We start from the raw sequence: 25,297 nt of genomic DNA, 5'->3' as shown, positions 1-25,297 counted from the left end.
GGAGTTTACATGTTCTCTCTGTGCCTGCGTGGGTTTCCTCCGGGTACACTGGTTTCCTCCTACACTCCAAAGACATGCTGTTAGGTTAATTGGCTCCTGTCTATATTGGACCTAGTATGTGCATGAATGTAAGTTAGGGACCTTAGATTGTACTCCCCTTGAGGGTTAGGGACTGATGTGAATGTACAATATATATGTAAAGCGCTGCGTAAACGGACGGCGCTATACAAGTACCTGAAATAAAAAAATAATAATAAATAAAGTGGGTTCTGGTCTATGTACTCTAGACTGATGTATGATGTTCATACACCCAGGAAAGAAAGATATCTATGTTAAAGCAAGTGAGCTGCATTTCCTTTGGATTGTCTAGATTAATAGGTAAGTTTACCTTCTGAATAACTGAACAAACTCCAAATATCTTGACCACCCCTCTGGACCCTGCTGAACATAACAGCTGTGGTTGATACACCGCAATATGCAGCCCTGGCGGGAGTATCCATCACAATTCTCATAATGCTCACCAAGGCAAGCACACATTGGTCAACATGACCACGCTGACCAAAGGAAAGCTCTTCTTTCTTGTAAAACATCTTACTGGAAGAAGCCGCCTCAGATGCACTTCTCATTGGTCAACATGGTCACGACCAGTGCAAGCCAGTGCTTGCTATTGTAAGCATTATTGAAGGGTTCCCACCTCGAGGTTGTGTTTGGTGGTGTAGGGTCCAAAAGACTTGCCAGAATATTTGGAGTTAGTTACTTTTTAATTTTTCATGAAAAATGTGAACTTTCTCTTTAAAGAAAACCTGAGGTTCACTCTGGGTCTGATTTTTTGCATAAACCTAAAAACCAGGGCACTCTCAAATGCAACCAGCTTCTTGGTCACCACTAGCTCTGTCTGCCCTCTTCCTCACCATATTATTGGTTGGCCAGGTAGCACAGGGATGGGCCAGTAGTAGCCTACGGGAGGCAGGAATGGGCAGAGAATTGGAAAGGGTTAAAATTCACCAGGTTTTAAATGCCTGTGTACATTTGGGGAGATTTCCCTTCAATTCTTATTCAAGAGCCAAAAAAAAAAAAAAAACTAGAAGGAAATTTCCCAAAGGGATGGGTATCTCAGTTCTCACTGGAATAGATGTCCCCATTGGAAGGTTTATCATTACCTCCTGTTCTGGTAACAACTGTTAAAGTTTGATTCCAGGTACTAATGTTCAACATCAAGGTTGTCTCTTAAAACTAGACTGTTGGCACTAATTTAAAGTATATGGGTCATAGGGGCTGCCGCCAGGGGCAGACTGACCATTTAGAAACTCGGGCACCGCCCGAGGGCCCAGGGTCAGTAGGGGGCCCCATGAGATGCCCCTGGTACCTTTTTCATAGGCTTTTTTGAGTTTGGGCAAGGACACAGGGGCCCCATGATCCCCTATTGCCCATGAGTTGTCAGTCCGCCCCTGGCTACCACTACTAAGAAGAACAGCTGCCTGGCTTGGTCTGATTCAATACAGCATGTGACAAACGAAAGTCAGAGAAAAGTCAGAAGAATTCCAAGTCCGTGATTTAAGTCTGGGACTTGCACCCCAATCAACTCCCACCCCCTGAAGGACCCCCATATCTATGTTTTTTATTTTTTTCTACAAGTCTTTGGGATGGTTATGTGTCAAGTGTGAGTCCTCTTTCTAGCTGGATATTCTCTAGCATTAGGCGATAGACATGTGCAATTTGTTTCTTTAACGAACATTTTGTACAAATTTTGATTTGTATTCAGAGATTTGGATGTAATTAAATCTCCATATCATAATAGTAAAGAGTTTCAATGCATCCGAAACAAATAACAAAAACATTAATTAAATTTATTGCAACTTCAGAGGATTTTGGAAGCTCAATAAAATGCAACACACTCTGTATTGTTATGATTGGCCAAACCCGAAGTTCCAAAACATCAAAGTCGCACTGGGAACATAAGGAATGAATCCCATTCTTCCAAAATAATTTCCAAAACTACAAATAGATTTGCAACAACAAATATTCATTATGTTAGAATGATTCATTCCCTATATTCAGATTAGATTCGAATATGAACAAAAAGAACGCCTGACTTAATGAATGAACCTGAAATGAAACACATTTTTTTATTAGGTGATCCTTGATGGTGTAGAGGAGTGGTGTTAACGATAACGTCAGTGCCGCTTTCTACAACTTTACATCTTGAGTGCAGGTCACCGGAACTAGTATCCCATCACTTCTGGGTACAGCCCATAATTTCGGGTTTTGTTTACTTTCCATGATAATGGTGAACAGGACAAATAGAGAAGGTGAATCTCCCTAACAGGGGCAGAGACCACAATAAAAACCTAATATTGTATCTGAAACTAAAACCTTTTCCTATAATAGTAGTAGGATTGTACACTATAGTAGCAGTAAAAGCATTCCTTTTGGCTAAGATCAAGTGTAGTATCTGTTCTTATCAGTGTCCAGTGGGGGTGCTCCCGACCACTCTGTCTTTGTGGGGTTGGTTGGATAGTACCCTCACTGGTATGATGGGGGTCCGGAAGGCTGGACCGGAGGGACAGAAACCGGGGAGCGCCATGATTCGTTCTGGGGCCTCGGGAGTAATTCCTCTGGGAAGGCTGGAAAGACCCAGTACCTCCTGATTTGAGCAAGCTACCTTGGTCTGGCCAGGGGCTGGGGACGCAAAAAGTCCGCAAACTCAGTGCCCCCTGGGGAGACGCGCTCAGGGGTGTCACTAGTAACACTTGGGTGTGGGACCCCACGGTGTGAAAATGACACTTGGCCACTGTTTTTACACATCTTTTTGCACAGCGCCCTAAGGACCAGGCCTTTTGGCTAAGTCCAGGGCAATTTTTGCTACGGGCCTCAGGGCCTAGTCTGTGCACAATTCGGCACGGTACCACTTTTTTTATTTTTTCTTCTCTTTATTTATTATGCACTTCCCACGTTTGTCACTTTTTTGCTCTTATGTGTGTGTTTTTCACGGATGGAGGGTGTGGGTCCTCGGGCCTACCCTGAAGTCTAGGGGGAGGATGTGTGGCCATACGGTTCCTTCCTCCCCTGATCCCTAGGGGACTCTTCTTCGGGAGAGTCCCCTTGCCTAGTACTGGATGTCCGGCTTCGGCTGGGCATAGGGAACGGTGGTCCACCAGGCCTTTTGGCCAGGAGGACCAATTGGGAGCCTTGTCCCCGTCAGGAGCTTCGTGCCCCGGGGGATCAGGGTAAGCAGTCCAAGCCCCTTTAGGGGTAGGACACAGCACACCCCTAAGTGCACTTTTTCGTGTGGTGTTTTGCACTTGCACTTTTTTTGTGAACACTTACGGGTTTTTTTCGTTATAGTTGCACGTTTGCGGACTTAAAAAAAAGCAGTAAAAGCATTGTGCACTGTAGTAGCAGCATCTGCACTGTACACTAGTAGTAACATTGTCCACTATAGTAGTAGTAGCAGAATTGTACACTATAGTAGTACTGGTAGTAGTATTGTAAAGTATTGTATTAGTAGTAGCAGCAGCAACATTGTACATGGTAGTAGAAGTATCATTGTACACAGTAGTAGTAGTTATCACTGTACACTATAGTAGTAGGCATAGTAGTAGTGTACACCACAGCAGCAGCATTGTACACTATAGTAGTAGTAGAAGCATCATTGTACACTATAGTAGTAGTATTCTACACCACAGCAGCCGCATTGTACACTATAGTAGTAGTAGTATTGTACACCACAGCAGCCGCATTGCACACTATAGTAGTAGTAGTATTGTACACCACAGCAGCCGCATTGTACACTATAGTAGTAGTATTGTACACCACAGCAGCCGCATTGTACACTATAGCAGTAGTAGTATTGTACACCACAGCAGCCGCATTGTAAACTATAGTAGTATTGTACACCACAGCAGCCGCATTGTACACTATAGTAGTAGTAGTAGTAGAAGAAGAAGCATCATTGTACAGTATTAGCAGTATTGTACACCATAGCAGTCGCATCGTACACTATAGCAGTAGTAGTATTGTACACCACAGCAGCCGCATTGTACACTATAGCAGTAGTAGTAGTATTGTACACCACTGCAGCTGCATTGTACACTATAGCAGTAGTAGTATTGTACACCACTGCAGCCGCATTGTAAACTATAGTAGTATTGTACACCACAGCAGCCGCATTGTACACTATAGTAGTAGTAACATTTTTGGAAGATCAGTAATGGCTGTTCCCATGAAGATTAGTCATGTGTGGCTGCAGAGGGTTATAGAGGGGGATAAATATACCAACAATCCTCTTTATGTGAGATTGTTTTGTTTTACCAGTTCTATTATATGGCAGAGAAGAGATTATTTATTAGGGAGTTTCTGTGGAATTGTGGAGATGGGTCACTGAGGACCTATTCACAACCACCGCGTCGCAGTTAAAACAGGTCCATAATTTAAATGGGTTGCCTAGAGACTGAAAATCAGACTTGCACAATTTTTTCAGCAACACAGTATATCACAATGCACGGAAGTTGTCGCAATGCATTACCATGCATAGGGGGTGCTCTGGTTTAGCACATTGGGGTGGCATTCAAAATTACTGACACAAAATTCAGCTGTCATATTTCACACTTCTCTTATGAACATAAATATTAATACCTTAAAAATTATAAACATATTTTTGAAGCTTATTAAAAAAAAGTTATATTAATATATATATATATATAGTGAACCTGCCATTAAGGTCTTTGTTCAGTCACCTGCTGTAGGGTGACAACGCTCTGTCCTTGTGCGCTGTCATCACTCTGCAGTCAAGACTGTATGGGACTATGCTGTAGTTCATCACAGGTTTTATCTGTCATGATTAGGAAGTCTGACCAGAATCTGCAGACGCTGTAGTCTCCAAGTCTTTATTACGGGGGCCACCTTATTTATTTTACAAATATTTATGGGCAAAAAAAAAAAAAATCACTATCCAAGCCGACACTTACACCAGGGTCCCCATCAGAGGTTTTCATATCAAAGCCCCCCCTTACATCTTGGTCCCTATCAGAGCCCCCCCCTACAACTCAGTCCCCAGCAGGTCCCCACCCCTACATCTGGGTCCCCAGCAGGGCCCCACCCCTACATCTGGGTCCCCAGCAGGGCCCCACCCCTACATCTGGGTCCCCAGCAGAGTCCCCCATATCAGGGTCCCCAGCAGATCCCCGTCTTACATTAGGGTCCCCAGCAAAGCCCTCCTTACATCAAGGTCCCCAGTAAAGCCCCCTCTTACATCAGGGTCCCCATACATCATGGTCCCCATCAGAGCCCCCCTTACATCTGGATCCCCAACAGAGCCCCCCTACATCAGGGTCCCCAACAGAGCCCCCCTACATCAGGGTCCCCATACATCATGGTCCCCAGCAGAGGATCCTTTAAATCAGGGTCCCCAGAAAAGTCCCCTCTTACATCAGGCTCTCCATCAGGGGCTGTCATATCAGGGTCCCCAACAGAGCCCCCCCCTTACATCTGGGTCCCCATCAGAGCCCCCCTTACATCTGGGTCACCATTCATCATGGTCCCCAGAAAAGTCCCCTCTTACATCAGGCTCTTCATCAGGCTGTCATATCAGAGCCCCCTCTTACATCAGGGACCCCAGCAGAGTCCCCTCTTACATCAGGGACCCCAGCAGAGTCCCCTCTTACATCAGGGACCCCAGCAGAGTCCCCTCTTACATCAGGGACCCCAGCAGAGTCCCCTCTTACATCAGGGACCCCAGCAGAGTCCCCTCTTACATAGGTGGGAAGCAGAGACCATAGGCAACCTCTGCTACCCTAAATCCTCAGTCAGTTGATGTTAAGGATGTGCCACTGACCCCTCTAGCTGGGGGCCGGATAAAATCTTGTAGCTGGTCAGATGTGGCTCACAGGCTATAGTTTGGAGACTCCTGCTGTAGATGTATAACTAGATTACATTTGCAAAAGCACTGCGCATTAAACAATTGTATTCCCATCTCCCCCCCAATCTAAAAATTCCCAACCTTTGCTGCATCTCTGTGCTGATCTCCTGCAGCTTCTTTGCAGCCACTTCTTATCTACATATATGTGCTGCTCAGCACTGAGATACAACAAAGGACAAAAAGAAGAAAAAGTGATATTTGCTAATGGAACAAAAATATCAATGATTTATTCTACACAGTGCTTTAGCAAATGAAATGTAAGGCTGTACACCTATCTTAATCACACTAACATTTGGAGAGCTCTCTTATATAGTCCGATTTACATCCTTAAATATTAAAAAACACTCAGAAATTATGAGAAGCAATGGACTGTGAAAACAACAATAGACAAAAAACAAAAGCCAAGAAACAAGGGACAATAGGCACTAGAGAAAAAAAAAACAAAACAAACAAAAAGAAAAAAAAAAAACACACAAAAGAGTGAATCCATTTCCTGATCACAACTGGTGGCTTTAGATGTGAATTACATAAAACAACTGTACAATGAACCACTCAGCCCCCATTCACACCTGAGCATTTCTGAAAGTGCAACATGAAAAATCTCATTATATTCAATAGTGCTCATTCACACCTGATTATTTTCTCCCACAAACGCTCAACATAAAGAATTCCTGTATTCTCAATGGTGCCATTCACATCTGAGCACTTCGTCACTTTTACAAAAAAGGACATACTTTTTTTTTTTTTGCGGGGGGGGGGGGGGGGGTTTGAATGAATTGTATTTTTTTGACCCCCATGTACACACCTAAAAACACTCAACCAATTGTTCTACAATATACCAGGGAAATGCTGACCTAGGATATCCCAGAAGATCCTGCTTTCCATTGGCCAAATCAGTAATGCTGATGCTTAAAAAAGCATGCAATACGCTTCAAAAATGCACAAAAACACGTCAAAATTGCCAAAATATGCACACGTGTGATTAGGGGGAAAAAAAAAAAAAAAAAAAGTATATACACAATACATCAACAATATTAGTCAAAATCAAAAAGGAAAAAAAAAAAAAAAAAAATCAACCCATGTTTGGGTATTGACTTACCGGATGCAATGCCTTCATCCCATTCGGATTCCGACCTTTTCAAGCGATTTGCCGTAAATCCAAAGCAAACTTGTATTCCAAATAGAAAGGTGATACAATAGGTTACCTGTAGAAGAAAGAAAACGGGTCACTTTCAGAGAACTAAAACACAGGTCCCCCTCTCACCCTAGGTTCACATCTATGCAAGTTGCGTTTGAGGCGTTGCTGCATTGCATTACGTTTTTGATGCGTTTTGCTTTTTTTTTCCGTCTTTTTTTTTTTCTTGTTGCTAAGCAGATTTTAAACACAAAATGCATTACAATCGAGGCAAAAACGCAATACATGCTTTTCTGCAGCATTCCCATTGAAGTCTATAGAACCAAAAATGCAACGTTTTGTGTTCAAAAAAGTTCCTGACCCTTTCCAAAAAAAAAAAAAAAACAAAAAAAAAAACGCACAGGTGTGAACATGTCCCGTCAGAAATTGTTAAATGGACTGTATTACGTTTGCAGAAAATGCTTAGGTGTGAACCTAGGGTGAGTCAATGAAAAAAATATAAAAAAAAATATTAAAACAAAAAAAGATAAAATAAAAATATTGAAGAAGTGCGCTATTGAAATCAAATTGACGCCGTGTTCCAAAAAGGTGCCAGCCCCTGTTCCTACCTGATATAAGTGCAGGACGCTGTGCAGAATCATAGTGCAGAGGCTCCACCGCACCCCTAGCTGGGCAGCCGCCTGTTCCCTGGCTCTCAGATCTTCTGCTGGGAGTGCTGTGGGAGCCGAGTCTATTAGCTCCAAGTAATCCCACCTGGAGAAGTTGACAGGCTCATTTCATTTGTCCAGAGGACGGTTTCATCATGTTTCACTCACAAATCCCAGCCCTGAGTGCAGGAGGAGGCTACAGAATCAGCAGCACCACCACCGCACTCCCCCCTCTGAACACACACTTCTCTCACACTTAGCCAATAACCCTTTACTTTTAACATGCTCCAGCACAGACTGTCAATGTGCTTTGTAGGGGCAAGCTGTGAGGGGGGGTCATTTCACCGCCAGCTATAAAAACATGTGCGTAATATAAAATAGGGGAACGTGAATTCATCTGCTGGATGTAGAAGAAGGATAAAACACAGCGATAGTATATACAGCGTATAATACAGAAAGGGAGCATTCGGATGCGTGGCAGCTCTTTCTGCCTCTCTGCAGTCATTAACAGGCGTCCTCACCTCATTTACACTTGCGGTTGGGAGGTGGTAAAAACATGTGGCTCAGCCCAGGGGCGGACTGACCATTTGGAAACTCGGGCACTGCCCGAGGGCCCAGGGTCAGTAGGGGGCCCCATGAGATGTCCCTGGTACCTTTTTCACAGGCTTTTTTGAGGGCAAAGACACAGGGGGCCCTATTGATCCCCTATTGCCCAGGGGCCCCATGAGTTGTCAGTCCGCCCCTGGCTGAACCGTGGTTTTAATGCACACTCCCTCCCCCCCCAATCAATCTCCCTTATTTATTTATTTCAGGTACTTGTATAGCACCGTCAATTTGCGCAGCACTTTGCATAGATATCTGTCTTTCCTGGGTGTATGAACATCATACATCAGTCTAGAGTACATAGACCAGAACCCACTTTATTTATTATTTATTTATTTTTTATTTCAGGTACTTATATAGTGCCGTCAGTTTACACAGCGCTTTACATATATATTGTACATTCACATCAGTCCCTAACCCTCAAGGGGCGTACAATCTAAGGTCCCTAACTTACATTCATACATGCACATACTAGGGACAATTTTGACAGGATCCAATTAATCTACCAGCATGTCTTTTGAGTGTGCGAGGAAACTGGAGTACCCGGAGGAAACCCACGCAGGCACAGGGAGAACATGCAAACTCCAGGCAGGTGGTGTCGTGGTTTGGATTTGAACCGACAATCCGAATGCTGCCAGGCAGAAGTGCTAAGCCACTGTGCTGCCCACCTTTAAGCAGAACGGTACCCAAAAGGGTAAGTTTCACTTTTCTTCCTCTTCCCCTGCGATTTTTGGAATTTTTTTTTTGGGGGGGGGGGATGAAAGTTTGGCCCCCTCCCCTCTCTCTTTCTGCAGCCTCTCGGGACACATCAGTACCCCTTGCTGAGTGCAATGCATTCAACTAATATGGGCCACTTTGCACTGCAGTTGCACCATGGGTTTTTAAGGGTTAAAACAAGTGGTGAGTGAAGAGGTCACATAATGCCTCCTCACAACCTGTCAAACATCCTCTGAAGAGTGATCTACCACACGTGTAAACTATCCCCACAAAATGGCTGAACCACCATGAGGTTGCAGTGCAGCTCCAAACACTAATGGCTTATTTAGATGGCAGAGGGGGGGGATAAAACCAGGCCATTGAGATGCATGTTTACTGCCCCCTTAACCTGAACCACTTGCCTACAGGGCACTTTCACCCCCTTCCTGCCCAGGCCAATTTTCAGCTTTCAGCGCTGTCGCATTTTGAATGACAATTGTGCGGTCATGCAACACTGTACCCAAACAAAATTGTTATCATTTTTTTTAGACAAATAGAGTTTTCTTTTGGTGGTATTTAATCACCTCTGAGGGGTTTATATTTTGCTAAACGAACAAAAAAAGACCAACAATTTTGAAAATAAAAGGTTTTGTATATAAGTGATTTTTCTCTTTCACTGATGTGTGCTGATGAGGCAGCACTGATGTGGAAGCACTGATGAAGCTGCTCGGATGGGCACTGATGAAGCTGCACCAATATGCAGCACTGATGGGTATGGATAAGCGGCACTGACAGCCAGCACTGATTGCCACTGACAGACAGCATTGATGGGTACTAATAGTCAGCACTGATGGGTACTGACAGCCAGCACTGAGGAGACACTGATAGCTAGCATTGATGGGTACTAATAGTCAGCATTGATGGGTACTAATAGTCAGCATTGATGGGTACTAATAGTCAGCAGTGATGGGTACTGACAGCCGGCACTGATAGCCAGCACTGAGGAGACACTGATAGCCAGCATTGATTGGTACTAATAGTCAGCATTGATGGGTACTGACAGCCGACACTGATAGCCAGCATCGATGGGTACTGATAGCCAGCACTGAGGAGACACTGATAGCCAGCATTGATGGGTACTAATAGTCAGCACTGATGGGTACTGACAGCCGACACTGATAGCCAGCATTGATGGGTACTGACAGCCAGCACTGATAGCCAGCATTGATGGGTACTGACAGCCAGCACTGATAGCCAGCATTGATGGGTACTGACAGCCAGCACTGATAGCCAGCATTGATGGGTACTGACAGCTGGCACTGATAGCCAGCATTGATGGGTACTGACAGCTGGCACTGATAGCCAGCATTGATGGGTACTGACAGCTGGCACTGATAGCCAGCATTGATGGGTACTGACAGCCAGCACTGATAGCCAGCATTGATGGGTACTGACAGCTGGCACTGATAGCCAGCATTGATGGGTACTGACAGCCGGCACTGATAGCCAGCATTGATGGGTACTGATAGCCGGCACTGATGATCAGTGTAGATATCCCTTCTGAGAAATGTCACTTACCATCTCTCCTCTCACACTGCTGATAACTGGCATTTCCTATTTACACCGTGATCAGTTGTGATTGGACACAGCCGATCACATGGTGAAATGCGGCTCTGATTGGCCCTCTACCTGGACACGTGATCATCTGTGTCCAAAGGACACAGGGATCAGAGCTCATGCACGTAGCACGCAGGGAATGTGGTTCTGGCAGGACATCCATGGACACCCTCCAAGAACTGGCCGTCATATGACTATAGCGTGGTCAAGAAGTAGTTAAAATGCATAGACAGCAGACAGGGAAGTGGGGAAAATCCCTGTCACCAGCGCCAGCACCCGACAGCCGATTGAAGAATCGGCTCGAGGTGAGGACACCGCTGGATGCCTGGACAGGTAAGAGCTCTAATATTACAAGTCAGCAGCTACAGTATTTGTAGCTGCTGAGCAGGGGCAGACTGACCATTTGGAAACTCGGGCACTGCCCAAAGGCCCCGGGGTCAGTAGAGGGCCCCATGAGATGCCCCTGGTACCTTTTTCATAGGCTTTTTTGAGTTTGGGCAAGGACACAGGGGCCCCATGAGTTGTCAGTCTGCCCCTGCTGCTGACTTTTCTTTTTTTGGGGGGGGGAGGTGACGACGGCCAGAACTCTACTTTAAGCTTGGTTCAAATCTGTGCGGGTGGTGCCGCTGCGGGACCTGCACAAATACGTGCAGCCGTACCACCCACACATAGGAATGCGGGACCCACGGACGGGTGCCATTAATTCTAATGCATAGGAAATCACACCCATACTGGAAACCTCGGTTCCTGTGTGGGCTGCAATTTCCGAAGAAGTGCAGGGAACAGGAGTGCATTCAAATGAATGGGCTCTCCTGCCCGCGCAAATCGCAGCCCGCACGACCGCACATGTGTGAACCTGGCCTTACCGATGTATTAATGAATACAGATTTGCATAAACTTGTGTCCTTTTACATCTGTTTAGAGATCAGCTTAAAATCAGTTCTCCGTTCCAGTTGTAAGATACAAGGATGTTCTTGGTGAGGGCTCTATATAGGCTCTGCGTCGTATGATTCATCACTCTAGCTGAAGACAATGGGACAGGTAGCTACACACAATGTGTTGGAATTCAGATGAAATCTACGGATAAGCATACTCAGCCTGAACGTAAGTGACAGAGGGAATCTCCTAGCTCCAGGGCTCTAGAAGTTAAGTGGTATGTTGTGGACAAGCATAGACAGCTGAGGTCCAGGTAAGCACCTCGGGCCTTTCAGCTAGGTTTTGGGAGTTGTAGAGTCATTAGTGTCCGTATTGCTTCCTTCATAGCATGGGTGGTCACTTGAGGAAAAATGATGAGTATCGAGGAATGAGCTGGATACGTCTTGAGCTGGCTAGTAGATTTTCAAACAAGTGTTTCTACGAAAATTCTCAGTACATTCAATAACTTGACAAATGTCATTTGAAAGTACTTACATTTTTTTTTTAATTTTGTTTAATTTTGAAGTGAAGGGACATTCCCAAATTCGCTGTTAGAATCTCATGCATTCGAGGAAAAAAATTCCATCCTGCTCATTTTTTCTCATCGCTGCAGTCGAATATAAATAAATGTTGTTTGGAGCCCAATAAAGATGAGAAAATTGGATGAATGTTCTAAAAATGAAAAATGTAAAATGAAGTTCTGTGAGTGTAGGCCAGTTTTAGGAGCCAGGTATAATTACAACCGGAGTCCAACTTTTTCCATTTATCCTGTAATGTCCATACACATTAGGCTTTGTCTGATGGAAGCTCACAGGTTTGTGTCCATACTCCAATCATATGGCCCATGCACACGATAAGAAAATTGTATGAAAATTTCCATATGAGGAATGATCAGCCGATTATTTGCCGAGGGTGCAAGCTAGAAAACTTTTGTTGTACATGAACACAACGTCCGATTTTTGTTTAATGTGCACAGTTATCGTACGGAAATAATCGAATAGAAAAAAACGCGAAAAATCAGAGGCATAGAACGACCCTACACTTCCTCTTCTACTACGCCAGCATGTTGTTGCGTTTGCCTACCTTTGCCTTTGTACCCACCCATGTAAGTATAACATATTTCACGAACATGGAAGCCTCGCATTCGGGAAATATGTCATATGCACCAACGTGGTTAAATAGCAACGTATGGAGCATTTACAACAGTACACATCGGCATCGGCCTTTACAACAGTACACATCGGCATCAGCATTTACCACAGTACACATCAGCATCGGCCTTTATAACAGTACACATCGGCATTTACCACAGTACACATTGGCATCGGCCTTTACAACAGTACACATCGGCATCGGCCTTTACAACAGTACACATCGGCATTTACAACAGTACACATCGGCATCGGCCTTTACAATAGTACACATCGGTATCAGCCTTTACAACAGTACACATTGGCATCGGCATTTACAACAGCACACATCGGCATCGGCCTTTACAATAGTACACATCGGTATCAGCCTTTACAACAGTACACATCGGTATCAGCCTTTACAACAGTACACATCGGCATCGGCCTTTACAACAGTACACATCGGCATCGGCCTTTACAACAGTACACATCGGCATCGGCATTTACAATAGTACACATCGGCATTTACAACAGTACACATCGGCATCGGCCTTTACAACAGTACACATCGGCATCGGCATTTACAATAGTACACATCGGCATTTACAACAGTACACATCGGCATCGGCCTTTACAACAGTACACATCGGCATCGGCATTTACAACAGTACACCTCGGCATTTACAACAGTACACATCGGCATTTACAACAGTACACATCGGCATTTACAACAGTACACATCGGCATCGGCCTTTACAATAGTACACATCGGTATCAGCCTTTACAACAGTACACATCGGCATCGCCCTTTACAACAGTGCACATTGGCATTTACAACAGTACACATCGGCATCGGCCTTTACAACAGTACACATCGGTATCAGCCTTTACAACAGTACACATCGGCATTGCCCTTTACAACAGTACACATCGGCATTTACAACAGTACACATTGGCATCGGCATTTACAACAGTACACATCGGCATCAGCATTTACAACAGTACACATCGGCATCGGCATTTACAACAGTACACATTGGCATCGGCATTTACAACAGTACACATCGGCATTTACAACAGTACACATCGGCATTTACAACAGTACACATCGGCATTTACAACAGTACGACCGTGTACAGCCATTCGCTTATATGGAAGGATGTACAAGTGAATGGCTGCCATTGCCATGGCAGCTACTCACTAGCTTAATGCGCTGTATGTGGCACCTGTGGCTACCTGGCTGCAGGAATACAAGTTGACCGCTAGCACCACCTGTCAAACTTGGCTATTCAAGTCAATGAGGCCACTGTCCCAAACACTTGGCTTGCAGTTGTGCCATTGTGACAAGCATTCAGAAAGCAGCAGGATCACCTCCTGAATGCCTGATAGTGACTTCTTAGCTGTATTCTGAAAAGTGATCCATTACAGATCACTATTCAGAGCATGGCCTAGTGTGAACCTAACCTAAATTACATCTACTGCCTTTGACACCTGTTATTATCGCAAATTAAAACCAGACTTGCTATGAAAATAGTGACTCAGCAAAAACTGATGGGAATGAAAATCCATTTTAAATAAACAGAAGTTAAAGATTTACCCAAACGGTGATGACCTGGGGTCATTATTCAAACTCCATATTTAAAGACACATCCTACACACTACGAATTTTTATAGCTCCCATACTTAACCATCCAGCATTGCCCCCAGAGCACAGTGACACCAAAAGTTTCCTGTGCCTGATTGGATGAAGAAAAGGCAGAGGATGTGCACTAAGTGCAGAAAATGTTGTGTGTGGTGTGGTAAAAACAGGCTGCTGCCTGCAGTTTAACCGCATCTCAGCTGCCCAACTAAAGTTTAAGATACAGCTGGAGGAGGCTCTTCACATGCTTGGGCTGCCATACTTTGCATAGCGGCCACATCAAATTTACTGTGGCATGCTGAGCTGTCAAGCAGCACCGCCATTCAAGTCAATGGGGCCACACTGCAACCCCTAGTCAAATACTTGGTTCACAGTTGTGGTACATTAGTCACATTATATACTGTTGTTCAGCAAAAACGTAGGCATTCAGGAAGCGGTAGGATTGCCTCCTGAACACATAACAGCGGCCGCTTAGTCCCGCCCTCAAAAGCGATCCACCATGGGGCATTTTTCTCAGCATTGGCTAGAGTGCACCTAACCTTAGTAAATTACAGTCAACGTGTTTTGGCCAGGCTATAGGCTCAGTTCCTCCTCCAACTTCTTGCTCTGTACCCCCTTTGTGCATCTTGTAGTTCTGTGATGTCACAGGCTCTCTTTATCCTCTTCTTCCTCCAGCAGTGGGCAAATCCTAAATGCCGAAGAAAGGTGGCACTATTAATTGAAATGGCACAGCTCTCTGCAGTATTCTCCTGTGAGTCCATAGTAGCAGAGGGGTGGAGCCTTGACACCTTGGGCTCACAGGAAGTGGGTTGAATGACATTGGGTATCAATAAAGACCAGTCCTCCAGATGCCTGAAATAATCCAGTGTGAAATATTGCCTCTAAGCTGGAGCTTCCTGTAATAAAGTGTAGTCACTGCTGCCCCGTAGTTCTCTGCAGGCAGCTGAGAGGGTAATAAAAGGGTTTGCAAAGGCATTTGGTACATATAAAAAAAAGTTTCCCCTACATTTCACTGAGAAATATATTCAAATGAAAGGTTTTGTGCCTCTTTTGTAGGCTATATTTTTGCTGGTCATTGGATATGTTCTTGACTGATTTTCTGCTGTTTCTTATTCTATAATAAAATTCTTTGTAAAAGAAAAGTTTTGTGCCAGGATCTGCGGGAATCATTAGAAATCTCAGCATGGAAAAAAAATTGTTTGGCTCAATGCCCCATCAATATTCTAGCCCCCCCCCCCAAAAAAATGCTCAAAAAGTGCTATTAGGGTGGTATAGGACCCTGGAACGCGTAGCCAAGTTTACGCCTTCAGTCTCCCCTTTGTGCTTTCTACTATAATGGGCCTTAGACACAATGCACCATGTCTGGTGGCAATGCCCTAAAGCCAAAAAACTATGGATACAGGTATATAACCTTATCTGTACCATCTTCAACAAAAATCGAACTTGTAACTCATGGGAGGTGCTACTCCATAGGCCTATCCCAGACATCACTAAGTCTATTGTCTTAACTATTCTAAGTCTATAAGTCTAGACTATTGAAAAAGCTTGGAGAAAGCCATCCCTGAACTTTATGTAGATGAGTCAGCTGTTCATAGGTACCATGGTTCACAAAAACATCAATTGTAAAATATACCCACCCAAGATGCCTGAAAATATGGTCCCATTGGTTGGAACATAATCACAATCTTAACCTTGATCACTTGTTGTTCTTCCTTTAACAAATTAAGGCATGAGTGAGGTGGATGCACCCAGCCTGGGCTTCCTATTCATACTTTCTTTTTTCTGCTATCGAACCCCGGGTCTTATTATCTCCATCGCCTAAATAGGTAAATCTCCTCCCTACCCCTTAATGACTCTTTCCTAACTACTCCCCTTTCTTTTGACCCTAACCACTTCATCCCTAGGACTGGTTTTGCAGCCCTCTACTTTAGATAGCTGCATCTGCAGGAGCAAATCGGATTATGCCTTGCTGGGTTTTTTTGCCTTCCTCTGGATCAACTGTGGGTATAGGATTATAACGTTTTTTTTTTTTAATGGTTGAACTGGATGGACTTTTGTCTTTTTTCAGCCTAACTATGTAACCAAACTACCCTTCGGGTGATCTTTTGAAACAACATGCAATAGGATTGCACCAGAATTCTACCACCCCTTTTATCCCCCACCCACTTCCAGAATCATCCTGCTTATGAGATCAATCAGCTGAAAGCAGTTACACTTTACTTCTTTCTGAAAATATAAAACGGTTCTCATTCTGCATGTTTTTTTGCCATGCTTGCTAACTTGCACTATGTGCAATGTTTATATCGAGTGCACCGTTTTTATACCTGTATTTTTCAAAAATAAATCAATTAAACTCCTATAAAAAAAGGTTTTGTACCTGGAGTTCAGCTTTAACATGGTTGAAGACAACATGTGTTTATTTTCTTCTCAACCTGGCTTTGGACTTTAAAATCAGTGTTCCTAAAATACCTTTACAACTTTTCTTTTTTTCTTCTACTCACATCTGAATGTGGCCTTATGGATTCCTACTGGTGTTTGGAGTCAAAAGTGCTCCACAGTATTTTCACACTTTAATTACACCTCTGAGGTCAAAAATAGCAAAACTTGCTGTGACAGGAAAACTGAGCAAGTAGTCAGGGAAACAGACACATTTTCTGTAGGTCACTCCCTGTATTCACATATCGTTCCTCCTTACTGGAGGAGACAAACCCATCCAACCTTCTGGTGAGTAAACCCATCATAAAGCAAAACTTTCATTTGTATTTGTCCTCTTATAGAAGACACCAAATGTAAGCCTGCACTGGGCAAAGTCATATGTATACTTCACTGTAGGATGCTAATTCGGGCCACATTCTAGTAGAATATTGTTAGAAATTTTAAATTTTAAGAATGTTAATTCTATTTTTTAATCATTAGTGGGGTCAAATTGGCCACTAAGCCATCTAGGGCTGCAGTATGTGAACACTTGTTTTAAGACGAGCTTTGATGTGCTGGTGACTTCACATTTTTGCATTTGGTTCTGCCATGGCACCATCCCTGGCATCCACTTTGAGCATCCATCATTACAAGGTCACGTACAGTGAGTGCAGCTTCTATTTGGACTTGATGCGTTTCCATTGATTTAAACAGAAAATGCATTGTGTGTGTGGGGGGGGGGGGGGGTGGAATACATAGATGCCGCTAAGCTGTTAGGGCTCCAGTAGGGGAATGGTCTGTAAAAGTTACATTAGGTCAGTCCATCCATGGCCAATAGGAAGATTCAAGCCATTATAGAAAGGTTGGCTTTTGTCTCCTGAGTTTTTCTATTGGCCAAAGAAGGTGTCCATCACAATAATTAACCAATATGGAGGCTTAGTGGAGGTTATAGAACCAAGTTTGACATGTAAAGGGAAAATGGATATTTCCATTTGGGCTGCCTGATTTAGAATTTTGGCTTTCACCTAAAGTAACCTTTGCTTTGCATTTCTTTCATCTTATGCTCAGTTTGAATTTTGCAAGGCTTGTGATGGGTCTACTTTAAGTAAACCTATATTACCATTTCCCCTCAAACTTAATTTTCTATGTCTCATTTATTCCAAATCAATGTACTTCTCCTTGCATCTTTGTGTACTCTGTACGCTTGCACACACGCCAATTTTCCGTTCCACTGCCGCCCCCCCCCCCCCCCCCCCCCCTCAGCTTTTTGCTTCTGGAACTCATTAGCACTCTGTTTACAATACACCATCTCTGTCTTCAAAGTTAAACAAAAAAAGTCATCTTGTAAATGAAACACTACAATGAACTGCTTCATTGCATCGAGCTGACCACCATAAGGTTGTGTTCTTCAAATGTCTGTTGATTTTCTACTAGGAGTTTCTTTCTACAACTCCCTATAGCTCCCCTTATGTTGAAGCTTAAGGTAGAACTCCAGACAAACAGAAACATACAAAAATAACAAATACATCAGGAGCTGTTTTATCTGCCAAGGGATTTACATATCTGTCCATCTAGTTCTGAGATTTACACAGCTCTGCCACACAGCACAAGCATGAGACCTGATTTTTTTCTTTGCAGTCCAGGAAACATTTACAGGTCTCCTCCATACTATCACCCTATGAATAGACAGTGAAAGAAGAAACAACAAACAAATGCATTTATCTCTCTGTCACTCTGCTCTCTCCTCCTGTCGGAATGCTCCTTGCACTACAGCACATCTGATTGGCTCCTTGTGCCATTTCTCGCCCTCTCAGTCTCTCAGTCTAGTTCTGCTGTACAGGGACTGTAAGAGGCTAATATCGAGTCAAATTCAGGTACCTACACTGCTTCAGAAACTCAAAAAACAATAATAAATGCATTACCTTTTTGGGTGCCAAAATTTACACCGAGATAAGTATTATACAAAATCACTTTTATTACAGTTGAATTTACAGCTCAGACATTGTTAAAACCAGGGGCGGACTGACCATTTGGAAACTCGTGCACTGCCCAAGGGCCCGGGGTCAGTAGGGGGCCCCATGAGATGCCCCTGGTACCTTTTCCATAGGCTTTTTTGAGTTTGGGCAAGGACACAGGGGCCCCATGATCCCCTATTGCCCAAGGGCCCCATGAGTTGTCAGTTCGCCCCTGGTTAAAACCAATGACAGTTGAATAAACATGATACATGGACAACCACCTAATGCTAAAAAAGTTCCATGGGTTTTGGGATTTGATAAACAACTTTGAGCACCGCTGTTGATCTTTGTTTTACCACCCTACGTTGAAGTTGCACGTCTCCTGATTATCTCCTCCTGTAGTCCACTCTGTGCTTCCCTTTGGTTGGGATGCATGAGGTTTCCAGATTCAGAGGGGATTTCCCCTGGGTTGGACCCTTGGGCTCTCTGGTTTATCGACGTGGGTGGTTGGAGTGGTTTGCATTCATTTCTAGTGGACTCCTGATGAAGCTTAAGAGCAAAATATGTTGAAACCACCAATGATGATCGGTTATGCACAGGAATTATGATAGTTAAAACTTTGATACAATGCATAGCATGTATTTGTTTTGGGGTACAATTGTATAATCTCCCTAGCACTAGGGTACACAGATTATCACATGCGTTGCCCTTCCATGTGCTCCTTGCTGTGAAGGCCAGTTATAGACTGGGGCAGTGGCCATTTTTTTCACTGTTGAATTGCTGGTTGAGAGAGAGCACTGGACACCTTAGCTGCCATTGTGCTACATGCTGGGTGTCCAGTGCATTCCTGTACCTTTAAGGAGGGGTGGGCTCCCTTAAGTTCACCTGCCCTTGGTCTATCCATTAAATACATGTGCCTCTACTATGGGGGCTCTTAAAATTTGTAGAGTTAGGAACTACAGAATACTGGGGTGCCGTGACGAGGCTCTGTAGCTTACGTATGTGTTTGCAAATGTGTGCTAACTAAACCCCTGTTTTAACGCATACTGTTAAACAGGTTTATTTGGTTTGTTGGACAGCTGGCTGGCAAGTTAGAGCTGGGAATTTTTCTGGTTTGTTGTTTGACATGCGTCGCCCTTCCATGTGCTCCTTACTGTGAAGACCAGTGATAGACTGGAGCAGTGGCCATTTTTTGTATTTTTATACAGATTATCATGCCTGTTCCATTATATCCAGTACTAGATTGGAGACAATTTTTATCCCTTACAAGGTACCCTCTCAATGTGTTTATTCAATTGTCAATGCTTTTAACAATGTCTGAGTTGTAAATTCAAAGTATGTAATAAAAGTGATTTTATGTAATACTTATATCTGTGTTGGCACCAAAAAAAAAAGTCCCATTTATTATTTTTTGAGTTTCTAATAAATTTTAGGGGATGTGGTGCCTAAATTTGTCCCTCCCTCATTTGTTTAGGACAAAACTACTTGCAAAAACTACTGCACTGCATGCATTTAAAAAAAGGTCAACTATAACGTAAAAATCCAGGTAAACATTAGCTGACCTCTAGCTGAAGTCTGGCCATGTCCAACTTTAGATGGATCCATCAAGACTAGCCATCATAATGTAACTTGTCAGCATGGTTCACTACACATCCCTTGTAGCTGGGTATGGCACAAATGTTGATGAGCCTATGACACAAAGCATTGCTGTAAATGTGGATGCTTGATCCTTTTCATCCATCAAATGTCTAAGAGGTGATTTCTCCTCACACTGGAGATATTTACCCTTCCTTCCTGTTGTATCTCCAACTCCCACCTCACAATTCTATCAAAACCAAAATAAAATGGCTTAAAACAGACCTTCAGTCATTAACAATATGGTCCTTCTGGCTTCTCTTCCCTCTCCAATATAATTCAAGCATATTACTTTATCTTTTAAATGCATTCTGCCATTTTTTTGTACTGTTATAGAGTGGTTCCCGGAGGAGTAAGAAAAGTGCAGGGATCGCTATCCTCCACTGTCAGAAGCCTCCCAGTTGGGTTGGACCAGCCAGGCTGCCTTCCCACTCCTCATTGCAGGAGCTGTTGGCATAATTGAAAGCTAAAGAACCACCGCTACAGATTCCATTAGTGGCCCTGGGCAGCTGTGCTCTCCCGCCAGGCCTAGTTGTACTGTGTTGTAACTTTCTATATTACACAGTTCAAACTACTAGACCACTGTGTGATTTCAGATGCAGATGTGTCACAGGTCTCTGCGCACACACCAGATATTCAGTGATGAAGGGAGAGGAGGGATGGGTCCATATATCAAGAGTCAGATGTTCCTCCTTAATATATGAATTTAACCACATGCCAACTGGCCATTGTAAGTAAACAGTTGGTCTGGGCAGCTGGATGTTTTTTTAATTACATTTTATTGTCAGAATGCAATTAACAAGAACAATGGCTGCAACATTTGGCTGACAAGTTTAATCAAGAAAGACAATATACAGCATGTTAGTATAATTTGAATGAGACCTAGTAGTGCTAATGGTGTACATTAAGAAATATTTGAAAGAATGGCGGTCGAACTAGTAAGTAGCAAGAAAAGGAAAGAAGGGGAGGCCTCAATTTTTAGATTAGCTGGATGTTTTTACATGTCAATGCGTTTAGATCATGTGTGCACCTGGGCTGAAAATGGCCTAAGAAGAAAGGGGGTGTAACAAGCTGGTACTGAGGTGGTAAAAGATATGGTGAAACAAGAGTTGGGACTTCAGTTAACCACAAAATGATTATGGCAACAGAAAGCAGCTAACTTCATTGTGAAGACATAGAAATAGTACAGTAAGTCCTGGACTTGCGAACGAGTTCCACTCTGGGAGTTTGTTCGTAAGTCCAATTTGTTTGTAAGTCCAACAAAGTAAGGTTTATAATACTTTTCACACAAATAATGCATAAAAAACAAACACAAGAAATACTGTAAAGAAAGGTTGTTTAATCTTACAGTACCTTGAAAGGTACAGTAGTACAGCACAACAGCTTACATACAGGGGCTTGCATGAAGTGACCAGACAAAACCGCTGCTTTCATGCTTGCTTCCAGACATCCTAGGCCCGAAATCAACACTGTTCTACTGTACACTATTGTACTATACAGTAAAGTACACAGCACAACCGTTTGTAGCAGAGGGTGCACACAGCTGACAATGTCCGGCAGACACGTGATCTACTTTCGTGATTTGGCATGTGAATGCATGTTTGCATCTTTGAAAGTTCACAACTTGGAGGTTGTTCGCATCTTTGAAAGTTCGCAACTCAAATGTTCGTAAGTAGAGGACTTACTGTACATAGTTTCTGCCTCCTTGGTTTAGTTACAAAAAACAAATTATTCAACAATCAAGAAATATAAGGCAGATTGGCACATGGAAAGGAAAGGATGAAGGACCTACAAAAGATCTTCAAAAGGAAGAGGTACTGATGTATCTAAAAGTACAAAGGTCAGAATAGTCCCAGCTATGGTATTTTCTGTCACTCTCTGTGGATGTGAAAGCTGGAAAATGAAGACGCAAGATAGAAGTATTGGATTTGAACTTTGCTGTTGGCAAAAGGTTTATGGGGTTGTACCACCATCCCTTATATTTGAATATATATAACAAAAGGGTAATTGGGACTTTGAAGGAATACAAATTTAGTCCCACAAAATCCATGATTTATTTAATGCAGCTAAAATGTTATCCATATAAAATATAAATTTTATGTTTGTCACAATAATTATGTCCTACACATATTCCACTCAGAACATACTCATAACATTTCCACATCACATATATTGTATATTTCTTCAATAGAAGTGTAGCAACTCTACGTTTCACAAACACCATTCACTTCTTCAGGAGACTGCAAGTATATTGTAGAAAAAGAGCCAGCCAGTGTTAAAAAATAAATGGTTCCTGTTCCAAAGATGCCAACCTCAGTTGACCCCTTATATGACTCAAGGGATGTTTCCCAAAGTCCCCCTCACATATAGATGGCAATAATCATAATCCATTTTTGTGTGAACCCCACCATTGTCTACCTACACTTTCTTGCTGTATTTTAGTTGTATTAATTATGCATCAACCACCTTGAGCCTATACCTGGGTGTTAGAAGTTGATGCTGATCTACAATTTGACAAATTTATTTTGGCCGCTCTTAACTCTTCCAGCTTTATCTGAATGGGAGGGGGGTTACTTGAAAGAGATCCTTGTAACTGTCCTTGTACTGGCCAGAATCTGATGTGCTCACTCCTCCTGGAGTGGCACTGAGTGGATTGAAAAACCCTGGTTTGCTATGAAGTGCCTTTTTGCCCCACCTAGCAAATTGTTTCAGTTCTAGTGAACTGGTAATTGGGTTAAAAGGACCCCTTTACAGTTCAGTTCTACAATTTTAGAGGGCACAGTAAGGCTCACATCTGGTAAGCTCATGGTCCACTGGACTATACCCATGACATCATATGCCTATAGAAGAATGCATTTATGATTATGTACTGTAGGTGATTAAATAATAAAGATGTATAACTGTATAGCTCTTCCTTATTAGTACTATCATCCCAAAGGGTGGACAATCGTGTTCTTTAATCTTCTGCAGGATTGTGAATACTCATACTGTTGCGTGGAGGACCTCCTGCATGTTCTGAAATGCCCTGATTGAGCTAGTATAAGACCCAAAATGCTAATTGCAAATACCCTCCCAACAAAGATTTATCATATGTTCCATGGGACTGAAATTGCAAGGTTTACTCAACTCTATTCCCTATTCTTCCAGACCTTCAAAAATTCAAACTTTTGTAGGAATTTTTAAATGGACTGTCGATGAATTGGAGTGACAGAGGAACATGGGAAAGAAAAGTACAGCCTGCCTACCATACCTCCCACGCAGCTACCCTGTTATTTTGCTTAGCATGGGCAAAGTACAGGTTCACTTTAAGCCCCTGTTAACTAGTAAATATTTTCTGCTAACACTATGCAAACACATTTTAATAGATAGTAAAGTAAGATAGATTGAAAATCTAATTCTATGTCTGGTTAGTATAACGAAGAAAGACAGGCGATACTAAAACCCTTACGTAAGGTCTACCAGTGTATTTTGTTTAGGGATACAATACAGATACTGTATACACAGTTTAACTTTCCTATCGGGAAAACAAAATCCTTAAGTGGTACATCCAGAAGGGATCTGGCCGGCTCTGTGACTTGGCAGTAACATAGACATCTTCAATGTTAAGCTGTCATTGTGAATGTATTTCAGGGCGATATTGGCAGTCACAGCAATTTTAGAGCAGACTATTTGAAACGAATGAGTGTTTGCATCTCTGCAACAAGCTAAAAACCTAACAAGCCTACAGTACTCTACCTAGAGATAGGCAGGTATGTACAGAGAAAAGGAATGGAGGATAAGATGGGCACAGATTTCTTTGCTAACCAAGAAAATAAACTGAGTTTTATCCTTTTGACTAATGCATGACATCTCTAAAGGTGGCTGCACATGGTAATCTGATTTTAAAATCTCTATACCAGCATTTCCTAAGCTTCAATCGTGGGGCCCTTTAAAAGTAGGCAAAATATCATGTACCCCAGTCTAAAATGTAAAAAACATAAATGTTATTTATCAATGGGGCACCTGATCCTGGGATAATGCACACAACTGGCTTGATGAAATTACCTTCATATCAGAGGTTCTCCCATCACATCAGAGCCCCCTGTTTGCAGCAGAGGCCCCCCCCCCCCATATCATTAAAGTCCCCTCTTCACATCATTTATTCTTTCATGTCAGACTTTCCCCACCACATCAAAAGCCCCCTAAACATATGTTCCTCCATCATATCAGAGGTCCCCATCACAGAGCCCTCCAATCTCACATTTCCCCCCAGCACAGAGCCCCCCTAGTCACACAGTTCCCACCAATTACAGATCCCCTTAATCACACAGTCACACCATCACAGAGCCCCCAGTCACCTCTTCATATCAGTGCCCTACCTTTTAGCTCCAGCAGAGAGCAGAAGGTGGAGGAGGTCTGGAGGAGTTGGACTTCTATCTTCTAGGCAATATTGATGGTGGCCCTGTATTCTGCCTGCCCCAGATCAACTGCATGCATTGACATGGTGCAGGTGAGCAAGCCGATATCACCATGGCAATGAATGGCATCATGTGTCCTGGCCTTAGAGAGTCATTGGTTGCTGTGGTGCTAGCAGCTGGCCTGCTTGCACCCAGGGTGCCCTTTACAATCTCCCTAAAACTGACCAAGACTATGTGGTCTGAAGACAAACCTAAACAACCCATTCAATTTGTATCCAGTAAGCCAAGCTCTTGCACTGTATAGTTGTTGATAAACCCAAATCAGTTTGTACCAAGGGCGTACTGACCATTTGGAAACTCGGGCACTGCCCAAGGGCCCGGGGTCAGTAGGGGGCCCGATGAGATGCCCCTGGTACCTTTTTCATAGGCTTTTTTGAGTTTGGGCAAGGACACAGGGGCCCCATGATCCCCTATTGAGGGCCTGGGGTCAGTAGGGGGCCCCATGAGATGCCCCTGGTACCTTTTTCATAGGCTTTTTTGAGTTTGGGCAAGGACACAGGGGCCCCATGATCCCCTATTGCCCGGGGGCCCCATGA

General features: G+C 43.3%; 1 protein-coding gene across 9 annotated transcripts in view; it reads right to left on the bottom strand.

Annotated features, from left to right (window-relative positions):
- The window catches only part of ENPP2 (ectonucleotide pyrophosphatase/phosphodiesterase 2), a 156,950-nt gene that overhangs the window by 117,234 nt on the left and 14,419 nt on the right, over positions 1 to 25,297 (bottom strand). For 4 of the 9 annotated variants that reach the window (XM_089659053.1, XM_089659057.1, XM_089659059.1 and 1 more), the window contains exons 1-2: positions 7,661 to 7,882; positions 7,017 to 7,122 (exon numbers count right to left, since the gene is read on the bottom strand). In XM_089659053.1, the coding sequence (XP_089515179.1) occupies positions 7,017 to 7,122; positions 7,661 to 7,693 (139 nt within the window). In that variant the 5' untranslated portion in view covers positions 7,694 to 7,882. Of the gene's footprint in view, positions 1 to 7,016; positions 7,123 to 7,660; positions 7,883 to 25,297 lie in introns of those variants that run through there. The other 5 variants (XM_089659055.1, XM_089659060.1, XM_089659062.1 and 2 more) reach the window with 3 other exon arrangements.

The sequence above is a fragment of the Staurois parvus genome, unplaced genomic scaffold (genome assembly GCF_062004578.1).
Source record: "Staurois parvus isolate SC_StPar_1 unplaced genomic scaffold, SC_StPar_1.0 ptg000030l, whole genome shotgun sequence".
NCBI classification, from domain to species: Eukaryota; Metazoa; Chordata; class Amphibia; order Anura; family Ranidae; genus Staurois; species Staurois parvus.
Note: the sequence above shows the minus strand (reverse complement) of the source record. Positions and strands in the feature narration are given on the sequence as shown.